The sequence below is a fragment of the Heptranchias perlo genome, chromosome 13, assembly GCF_035084215.1.
Source record: "Heptranchias perlo isolate sHepPer1 chromosome 13, sHepPer1.hap1, whole genome shotgun sequence".
Classification (NCBI taxonomy): domain Eukaryota; kingdom Metazoa; phylum Chordata; class Chondrichthyes; order Hexanchiformes; family Hexanchidae; genus Heptranchias; species Heptranchias perlo.
The window spans coordinates 4278663-4289789 of NC_090337.1; the positions used below are offsets into that span (position 1 = coordinate 4278663).

General features: G+C 45.7%; 1 protein-coding gene across 1 annotated transcript; it reads left to right on the forward strand.

Annotated features, from left to right (window-relative positions):
- The first annotated feature begins 490 nt into the window (after positions 1 to 490).
- On the forward strand, positions 491 to 6422 carry LOC137331729 (EEF1A lysine methyltransferase 3-like). The gene is made up of 3 exons (XM_067995716.1): positions 491 to 643; positions 4708 to 4819; positions 6010 to 6422. The coding sequence occupies exons 1-3, from the start codon at positions 491 to 493 to the stop codon at positions 6420 to 6422; spliced, it is 678 nt and encodes a 225-aa protein (XP_067851817.1).
- Positions 6423 to 11127: the final 4705 nt, after the last annotated feature.

Below are 11127 nucleotides of genomic sequence, written 5' to 3' on the forward strand. Positions count from 1 at the left end.
TGTACCGTCTTTCCCTTTAATCTATTTTCCCAGTCCACTTTAATCAATTCCGCTCTCATACCATCATAGTCTCCTTTATTCAAGCTCAGTACGCTTGTTTGAGAACCAACCTTCTCACCCTCTAATTGGATATGGAATGTAACCATCAATAGAAACGAATATCAGGAGGGGCGTATAACAGGCGGCCCATTCGATACCGCCTATTTTGCACAATCGCCCGAGATCAGTGTCTACCCCAATGTGCCTAAACTGTGACGAGTTGCTGAGCTCAATATTTTTAAAAAGAAGAAATGAAGATTCCAACCGTTCCAAATCACGATTTTCAAAAATTTATTTTTATATAGCCGGAAACAAGTGAAAATTCAAGCAGGCCGACCAGAGATCTACCGGGATCTACCAGAGATTTACGAGGATCTACCAGAAATTTACCAGGATCTACCAGGGATTTAGCGGAGTCCAAGGGAAATCCAGCTTAATTTGGGAGAAGAAGATGACAGCCCTGCTGAAAGAAATGCCTTCTCACATTGTCCAAGGGGACGATGATTTCACTTACAAAGTTTTCTATCGAGCGTGTGGTTTCGTTTTAGAAATCGGTGTGAAGCCACCGTCTGAGCTAGGGTTTGGAACTATGGTCTGGGATGCTGTAAGTTCATGTCTGTTTGCTCTTGTCATATGTGGGGGCTCAGCAGGAGTTAATTGGGTGCATTAATAATGTTACTTCACTTGTGCTGGCAAATTTTTTACCATCACTGAGTGCTACTTAGGTTTGCTTTGAAACTCAGTAAATCACCAGCAGTTGCTTTGGGGCATGAGCTGGTCTAAAGTGCCTCCACTGGAGGGAGGATGTATTTACGGCACGCCAAGTTTACACAGGTAGATTCCATTATAAATGTGTTCACTATAAGGAATTCACAACAGAAACAATGACAGAAAATCCATGCTGATATAAGGATTTAATATATTGTAGATTACATGTATATAATCCTCGCCTTAGTAACAGTGTGACGCTCCCACGACATCATTATAGTGGTAATTGGAATGGCCATGGCCATGCCTGCAGTTCTTAGTTCCTCCACATGATGACACTTCAACCTCCAAAAAGCAGGCTGGAAGAATGCCTGTTGACAAGATCATTACAGACAAGGAAGGCCATTTAACCCATCTTAATTCAGCCATCCAGAGCGATCCTACTATCACCCATTATAGTATCCAATCATTTCTTAAATGATTCCATTGATTTAGCATCATAGAACGATACAGCAGAGGAGTTATTTCAGCCTATGCCAGCTCACTGAAAGAACTAGCAATTAATCCCACTCTCCTGCTCTTTCCCCATAGCCCTGCAACGTTTTCCTTTTTAAGTAGAGATCCAATGCCCTTTTGAAAGTTACTACTGAATCTACGTCCACCACCATTTCAGGCTGCGCACTCCAGATCATAATAGCAACAAGATATTTCTTAAATATTTTGCCTCCGCTACAATATGTGGAAGTTTATTCCACATATTGATCACTTTTGTGTAAAGAACAATTTCCTTATATCAGTCTTAAAATTACATTTTCCTATTGTCAACCTATGGCTTCTTGTTCTACTCCTCCAATTTAATTCCAAGCAATATTCTGGGTTAACTTTATTTCCCCTTAACGTTGAATAAACCTCTATAAAATCATCTCTCAAAGGCTCCATTCCAAAATCAATAGCCCAAGTCTCTCCAAGTGTTCTTCATAACTCAGACCCCTGACACTGGGGATCAGTGTCTTGGTTCCTCTCTGCACTGCCCTCAGCACTTGAATGTCTCCCTCGTCTCTTGTCGACCAGAACGGGATGCCGTATAGTTTGATCACAACTTTCTCTGACTCTTTCTCCTACTGTACATCAACGGCTAATTGACTTTGTTGATTGCTGTTCTGCATTGGTTGGACATTTTAATGCAGTATCTACTAAGATTCGTAGGTTTCTCTCAGCCTCACACTTAGCTATCTCAGCGCCATTCATGGAATATGCACGCTGCCTATTTTTCTTTCCATTGTGTAGCATGTTATGATTACCTGTATCAAATTTCACAAGCCACTGTTCTTCCCACCTGCATATTTTGACCAACTTATTCAGCGCTTTCTGAGCTGCCTCCTCCAATTCCACGTCCCCTCCTAACTTGGTATTATCTGCAAATTTGACCACTTTGCATTGAGTTTCTGAATCCATGTCATTTACGTAAATTAGGAACAGGAGTGATCCCAGTACTGAGTCACCCCACGAAGTACCTCCTCCTGCTTTCACATAAGTCCTCCAACTAGTAAGCAATGTTTCCTACCCTTCAGTCCGTTACTTATTCGTTTCCCAGATTTACCCTAAATGTGGCAGCTTTGAGTTTAATTAATAACCTTTCATGTTGAACCTTGGAATTCGAGGTCCAGCATGTCATAGGGTTTACCACAGTCCAGTTGCATTGTCACTTCCTTGAATCAATTGAGGAGTTTGGTCAGATAGGATCTCCCCTTTTGAATCCATGCTGACTACTGTTAACTATTATTTCTATTGACTCCATTGGTGCTTGCTGTAAGAAGATGGCTGCTGCCCAGCTGCTTGGAATTTTTCTGAGAACATAAGAACAGGAGTCGACCATACGGCCCCTCGAGCCTGCTCCGCCATTCAATCAGTTCATGGATGATCTTCGACCTCAAATCCACTTTCCCACCCAATCCCCATAGCCCCTGATTCCCCTAGAGTCCAAAAATCTATCTATCTCAGCCTTGAATATATTCAATGACTGAGCATCCACAGCCCTCTGGGGTAGAGAATTCCAAAGATTCACAACCCTCTGAGTGAAGAAATTCCTCCTCATCTCAGTCTTAAATGGCCGACCCCTTATCCTGAGACTATGCCCCCTAGTTGTAGACTCTCTTCTCTCTTCTAACTTTTTGGTGCTCTTGCTGGGGTCTGGAACAGCCGCTCTCTGAGTGGGTGAGCACGGGACACTTGCTAATTCTTTCTGAGGTGTCCCCTCCGCTGATCTTTGAGCACTAGACTCTGGGGCCTAATAGGTGGGACCAGTATCCAGCATTTAATTGGGTCAAATCATGGGTGACAGGGTAGAGGCCATGTTTCCTTCATTTAAATCCAATTTGCATATGTCTGCCCACATGTGAATGATTGCATATGAGGCCGCTGGTCCTGCCCACTGGGAAATGGGGGAGATGGCGATGCACTGGGCCCTCAAGAAATAGATAGGGGCTGATCTGGCCCATAATTTCCACTGACTAACCAGGTGCAACATTGTAGGAGATTCACTCATTCATTGAAACCTGTTCGCTGGTCTGAACCAGCAATTGGGTGGTGATAGGGAAAGGGCCCCCCACAACTGGCTCTGTGTGACTTTTCAACTGCAGGGAGGTGTCTGAACTATTGGTGCCAATGCTCAATGATGCTGTTGTGGGACTATGTTAACTGAACCAAGAAACGGTGGCACTAGGTAGCCCAGTGTCGCCAAGGCAAGAAACGGCTCTACAAGTGTTCCCTCAGGAGAAGGACACCACGACTAAAGCAGGAATAGTTCCATTAAACAAAAGGATGCTCAAAATGAACTGTCCCTAAATCACCATTCTGATGCAGTTAACGTCCTGCAGTGCCCATCGGTCGCGGGAGACCTCAAGCGTACTGGTGGACACCCCACAATCCCTCACCAGGGCCACCTGGGTTCGCACAGGACTGTGGCAGCAATACAGGCAGTCTGAGTGACCCTCCTCGGGGAGCACATGCAACCTGGAATCATGGATAGCAACTTTGGCCAGGCCCAGGAGCAGACCCACGAGAAAGTCCACCGAGCTGCACAACTCTCCCCCCATCTACCTTCTCCCCACTGCCACCCCCTCGCCCCCACCCCCCCACCAACCAAAGAAATGTGGCAAGTGGCCAAAGATCAAAGATCAAGATCAACCATTAGGTTGAAATGGAGCCAGGAGTTGAGCATCAGCCCCCTAAATAATGAAACAGGGTCTGAAAACGTTCACACAGTAAATATGATGGAGAAATGGTTTCTTCCAGGCCACAGATATTACATGGGGCCTGGGTTTCCATGAAAAAAGTAAAGAAAGACTTGTATTTCTATAGCGTCATTCATGACCTCAGGGCTTCCCAAAGTGCTCTACAGCCAATGAAGGACTTTTGAAGTGTAGTCATTGTTGTAATGTAGGAACTGTGGCATCTAATTTGCAAACAGCAAGATCCCACAAACAGCAATGTGATAATGACCAGAAAATCTGTTTTTTTTAGTGATGTTGGAGGGATGAATATTGGCCAGGACACTGGGAAGAATTCTCCTGCTCTTCCTCGAAATAATGCTACATCCACCTGAGAGGGCAGGTGGGACCTCTATTTAGTGTCTCATCCAAAAGACGGCACCTCTGTCAATGCAGCACTCCTTCAGTATTGCACTGGGAGCCTCATTCTAGAGTTTGTGCTCAAGTCTCTGGAGTAGGGCTTGAACCCATGACCATCGGACTGAGAGGCACGAGTGCTGCCACTGAGCCATGGCTGACACTGAAAAGTGGCTGAAAATGGCATTTGACAGCACCGCTCTGTGCAGCACTCTCCACCCCAGCTCCCCAGCTGTGCAGGGGAGGGAGGATTGCTGCTGTTTCGTTGCTGCATTTCTTGGTAGGACCACCTATGTGCAGCATTTGTAACATAGCTGTGTTGTTCTTTTTAAAGGCTCTTGGTTTGTGTCAATACTTTGAGGAACAGAGGATGAGATTTTCGCAGAGGAAAGTGATTGAACTGGGTGCAGGCACAGGAATTTTGGGCATTTTAACTGTCCTTCTAGGTGAGTAAAAGGGACTTTGTGTATGATCGGGAGCAGCAAGGCATAACTCTCTGAAGCAGGAGAAAATAAATGGAACTAATGAACAACTAATACGTGGGCGATGTTTGGTGTATTAATGACCCTTATAATATTATCAATCACGGCACATGGATTTTGCCAGCTAGAAACTGTGGAGGAAGAGAGAGATTTAGGGGTCCAAGTTCGGAAATCACTAAAAATTAGTGGACAGGTACAAAAAATAATTTAAAACGCTAATGGAATGTTGGCCTTTATCTCAAGGGGGCTGGAATACAAAGAGGTGGAAGTTATGTTACAGCTATATAAAACTCGACTTAGACCCCATCTGAAGTATTGGGCTCAGTTCTGGGCACCGCACCTCAGGAAGGATATATTGGCTTTGGAGGGGGTGCCGTGCAGAATGATAACAGGGCTAAAAGGGTTAAATAATGAGTTGCTTGTATTCTATTTATTATCGAAGATTAAGGGGTGATCGAATTGAAGTGTTTAAGTTGATTAAAGGATTTGAGGGGGTAGATAGAGAGAAACTATTTCCTCTGGTGGGAGAGTCCAGAACAAGGGGGCAGAACCTTAAAATTAGAGCTAGGCCATTCAGAGATGATGTCAGGAAGCACTTCTTCACACAAAGGGGATTGGAAATCTTGAACTCTCTCCCCCAAAAAGCTGTTGAGGCTGGGGGTCAATTGAAAATTTCAAACCTGAGATTGTTCGATTTTTGTTGGGTAAGGGTGTCAAGGGTTAGGGGACCAAAGCGGGTAAATGGAGTTAAGATACAGATCAGGCATGATCTCACTGAATGGCGGTACACGCTCGAGGGCCTGAATGGCCTCCTTCTGTTCCCATGTTGATCGGTGCTCCCGGTAATGAACTGCCATCTCAGGGACCGCCGATGGGGAAACCAGTACCTGATTTTGCAAAGATTAATTTAAATGGATGAAAGACCAGTCATGAGGGACCCTGACATCCAATTCATCGCTCCCGGTTAGCACGGTTCTACACCTGGACCAGCACGACCCAGGAATCACCCCTCACGGGTCACCTTCTAACTATGTTACCGACCCGTACATTGTCCTTCTCCTCCCGTGAATGCTCCCTGGGGCCAGAGTTTAGGATGTAGCTGCTTTTCCCGGGACACCAGTAACGGAGACGGGTCGTTCTGTTTCTTGTTTCAGGTGGAGACGTGACCATTACAGACAAACCGGAGCTTCTGAAGCGAATAGAACGAAACGTCTCTGTCAACATTCCCTCTTCCTGCAGACCTCGGGTCAAAGTCTGTGCCCTCTCCTGGGGTGATGACCACACTCTCTTTCCCTCAGATTACGACTTCATCCTGGGTGGGGATATCATGTATTCTCGTGCAAGCGTTCCTTTAATCCTAAAGACACTTCAACACCTCAGTAACGAAAGGACTATCATTTATTTCGCCTCCACAATGTGGATCAATCGCAACTTGATCAGTTCAGGTTACCAGACTCTGTCTCAGTATTTTGACTCTGATCTTGTTTACAGAAACAAAGACAAATATGTCAACGTGTACAGAATGACTAAAAAAACTCCGAGTGATGGAGATCGCGTCGTGCCGTAGAATGAGAAGACCCTGATTTCCAATCCACCGCTCCCGGTTAGCACGGTTCTACACCGGGTTTGCCGTTTAATGTGATCAATAACAGGCCCTCACTCTAAGTATTAGCTTCACAAAGTCACTTTGACTCAATATTTATTATGGCTTTGCATTTTTTAAATGATAGAATCATACAGCATAGAAGAAGACCATTCTGCCCATCGTGCCTGTGCTGGTTCTTTGAAACAGTTAGTCCCACTCCCCCTTCTGTTTCCACAAAATCCAAATATTTATCCAATTCCTTTTTGAAAGCTACTTTTGAATCTGCTTCCACCGCCCTTTCAGGAAGTGAATTCCAGATCTTAGCAACTGGCTGAGTAAATTTACTTTTACTTTTCTCCTTCGGTAAATGGATTTCATAATCAAACACCATCGTTTCCTCTCCCAACATCCACTCCCGGATTGTCCAACAGGGATTTTTGGAAGGCCGATTAACTGGAGGAAATCCTCGGCTAAGTCTTTAGGTGTCCATCTTAGGGCACCAAAGTCAATTGTAGCTCCCTTGAAAGAGCAATCTTGGCTCACAGGTACCATTCTTGGCTCTGAGTCACACGGTCCTGGGTTGAAGCTCCTGTCCAGGATTCCTGCACTTAAACTAGGCTCACACTTCAGGGCGTTACACAGGGAGTGTAGATAGGTAAAAGGTCAAAGGTAAGGACTGTTGTATAAGACATTAAAAGGAGGGCATATCTGCCTGGTTAAGTGGAGGAAGATCAGTGTGTTCACCCATTGTCCCAGTCAGCATGTATCCATCAACCAGCTCCACCAAAAACAGAATATCTGGTGATATATCTCATTGCTGTTTGTGGGATCTTACCATGCAGAAATTGGCTGCCATGTTTCCCACATTACAACGTGACAACAATTCAAAAGTGATTAATAGCTGTAAAGCATTTTGGAAAATTCTGAGTTCAAGAAAGGTGCCATATAAATGCAAGTCATTACTTTCTGTCTTGTTGTAGCGCCAACTGCGATTAGTAGACAGGCCGGGGTAAAACCTGGCCTCCACCTGTCCCGCAGGGTTCAGCTTTCCAACTTGTATCAATTAATGATAGCTTCATTTTACACCATTTTTTGTCATGTTTCAAAAAACTTTTAAAAGCTTATGTTTATTTTCAGAAAACGATATCAAAGGTATTTTCAGTACATTGGACAAAACGATTGCCCACTATATAACTAGATATATTTAAATCTTCCCGCTTCTGTACAGTGTACTGTCATTTTCGGACATGTCTATGTTTCAAGTTCAAATTGTGTCATTTATTTTTTGTTCAAAACCTTATATTCAGGTAGAGAACAGTGTACCCCACAGTCTAATATAAAGCTGCTTATTTAACCATTTTGTGTTACTACTCTGGAGATTGATCAATTTTCATCTAATGTTTTAGTTTGAAAAGTCTCCTAACTCTGACCATGAGTTGCTGGTCAATCACCACTGGTAGAGGGGGAGTTCTTATTTATAATTTACTCCTCAAATTAATAAGGTTCTTAAACACTGAATATAAGATATCACAGATTTATTAAGCTTACAGTACATGTAATAGTACTTAAACATAAACTTAAAAGGCAATATTTACAACTGAACCATTTTGGTTTAGTTGAGGGACTCAAACGTGTCACAGTTCTGAGCTCAATATCTTAAGCCTTTACAAATCCAAATACTCATTACAAGCAGACAGTTTTATACATTTCATTCACTGCCTCCATAATTCATATAATTTTGCATTGCATAATTATAAAAGTTAAAATACAACTCTACAAAAGAAGAATTTAATTGACTTATCCCTTATCAATAAATTTTGTTTTCTTTATTTAATAAGCTTTTTTTCCATAGTCCGGTACAAACTCCTTACTCTATTGTCTTGGCCATAGTTTTATTCTTGTTACATATAATTGCTATTCCACCAAGTGAAACTTTAATTATAAGTCTGCCTTTGCCTCAGTACCATTCTGCACTAGTCGATCTCCTGCTTCTACAGAAACCCCAATTAAAAAGAAACCCAGTGTGACCACGATAACCATGGAGCCACAGTAACACCAAGGCAAAGCAGGTATTCTTTTGATCAGCCACAAAAGGTGCATTTGAGGGATAAATATTGACCAGGGCACCCTACAGTCACAATGATGCAGTTCCTGTCTGTTCATACAGTCTTAGCAGCTCAGACCTGTGGGTCTGAGATTCATTTAATTCAGGGTCAGCTCGTAATTACCGAATATGGTCGCTAGAGGACGACAACGCGCTTACTCAAAAAGTTTCTGCGCAACACAAAACTTGGACGTGCTGTTAAACTTTCTACACACAGATCCGAAGGTGGAATCGAGCCAAAATTTACTGTTGATCGTGAGAATGTTTTCTGAACCTGCCCAGAACCAGCCAGACTTCATAAATTCCCCCACTGATCTTTCACAGAGAGTTTACAATGAGTACAATTGCCCCTTGGTGCTGTACGTTTAATTATTCCGGTGAGAAATGGTACAGTGGCGCAATGGTCACGTTACTAAACTAATAGAATCTAGAAAGCGTGATGTTCGAATCCTACCCTGGCCATTTAAGAATTTGAATTCGATTTACAATATCTGGAAATAATAGTGACTATGAAACTGTTCCATTGTTGTGAAAAACCAAACTACGGAAGGAAACCGACTCATTCTTACCACAGCCTATATGTGACTCCAGACCCACATCAACCTTATACCCCTGGCATTTGAAACTGTTGTCAAAATTGGAATAGATCTGCGAGGATGCTTAGTCCCCAGATGATGTGCTTTCTGTTGTCCAAATATGGACAAAGGTTACTAGAAGTCAGTATCACACAGGGTGATGTCACAGCAGTCACTGGGTTACTATTGAAGCTGTATTTTGGGACATTGTGCACAGTGAGAACTTTGTTATAAAAAAACACTGCCTGATTTCCAGGGGCCATTCTCGGGATGTGGGCATCGCTGGCATGGACGGCATTTATTACCGACTTGCCCTGAGAAGGTGGTGGTCAGCCGCCTTCTTAAACCGCTAGTGGTTTGGTATAACTGAGTGATTGCTAGGCCACTTCAGAGGGCAGTTAAGCGTCAATCATGTTTAACCTAGATTACTAGTCTAGGCCTCTGAGTTACTAGCTCAGCAACGTAACCACTACAGTAACGTGTTATAAGATCAGGGTGTAAATCCTGTAATCTTTTCCTGGAAGGAACTGATTTGTTCTCGGGAAGAGTTGGAACTGTGACTGAACTAAAAGCTCAGAGGCTCACCCACCGCTGACACCTGAGACTCCTCCTCACCTCACCCATCGCTCACACCCCCCCCCGACTCCTCCCCCCACTCCTCCCCCCCACACCCTCCTCACCCACCGCTCACACCTCCACTCCTCCTCCCCCCCTCACCCACCACTCACACCCCCCACTCCTCCCCCCTCACCCACCGCTCACCCCCCCACTCCTCCTCCCCCCTCACCCACCGCTCACCCCCCCACTCCTCCCCCTCACCCACCGCTCACCCCCCCACTCCTCCCCCTCACCCACCGCTCACCCCCCCCACTCCTCCCCCCACTCCTCCTCCCCACACCCTCCTCACCCAATGCTCACAGCCCCCACTCCTCCCCCTCACCCACCGCTCACACCTCCACTCCTCCTCCCCCCCTCACCCACCACTCACACCCCCCACTCCTCCCCCCTCACCCACCGCTCACACCCCCCACTCCTCCTCCCCCCTCACCCACCGCTCACACCCCCCACTCCTCCCCCCTCACCCACCACTCACACCCCCCACTCCTCCCCCCACTCCTCCTCCCCACACCCTCCTCACCCAATGCTCACAGCCCCCACTCCTCCCCCTCACCCACCGCTCACACCTCCACTCCTCCTCCCCCCTCACCCACCACTCACACCCCCCACTCCTCCCCCTCACCCACCACTCACACCCCCCCCACTCCTCCCCCCACTCCTCCTCCCCACACCCTCCTCACCCACTGCTCACACCCCCCACTCCTCCCCCCAACCTCTTCACCCACAGCTCACACCCCCCACTCCTCCCCCACCCTCCTCACCCATCGATCAACCTCCCCAACCCCCTCTGTCATGTGCTGAAACCTCCCGAAATACTACAAAAACAATAACAACAACAACCAGCTGCATTTATATAGCGCCTTTAACGTAGTAAAACATCCCAAGGCGCTTCACAGGAGCGATTATCAAACAAAATTTGACACCGAGCCACATAAGGAGATATTAGGACTGGTGACCAAAAGCTTAGTCATAGGGGTAGGTTTTAAGGAGCGTCCTAAAGGAGGAGAGAGAGGTGGAGAGATTTAGGGAAGGGCTTAGGGCCCAGGCATCTGAAGGCACGGCCGCCAATGGTGGAGCGATGAAAATTGGGGATGCACAAGAGGCCAGAATTGGAGGAGCGCTGAGATCTCGGAGGGTTGTAGGTCTGGAGGAGGTTACAGAGATAGGGAGGGGGCGAGGGTCATGGAGGGATTTGAACACAAGGATGAGAATTTTACAATCGAGGCGTTGCCGGACCGGGAGCCAATGTAGGTCAGCGAGCACCGGGGGTGATGGGTGAATGGCCAACCAGCGAGAAGATTCACACAGGGCAACTTCACTGAGACATCGAGTCTCCATATTAAATGCAGCAGATTGTCATGGCTGGGTACATCAGTGTGAGAAATGCAGA

Excerpts from the sequence above, each read along its gene's own strand:
- LOC137331729 (XM_067995716.1), top strand. The coding sequence starts at position 491 with ATGACAGCCCTGCTGAAAGAAATGCCTTCTCACATTGTCCAAGGGGAC. Across the intron at positions 644-4,707 it reads GAACTATGGTCTGGGATGCT|GCTCTTGGTTTGTGTCAATA; the intron begins GTAAGTTCATGT and ends TTCTTTTTAAAG. Across the intron at positions 4,820-6,009 it reads CATTTTAACTGTCCTTCTAG|GTGGAGACGTGACCATTACA; the intron begins GTGAGTAAAAGG and ends TTCTTGTTTCAG.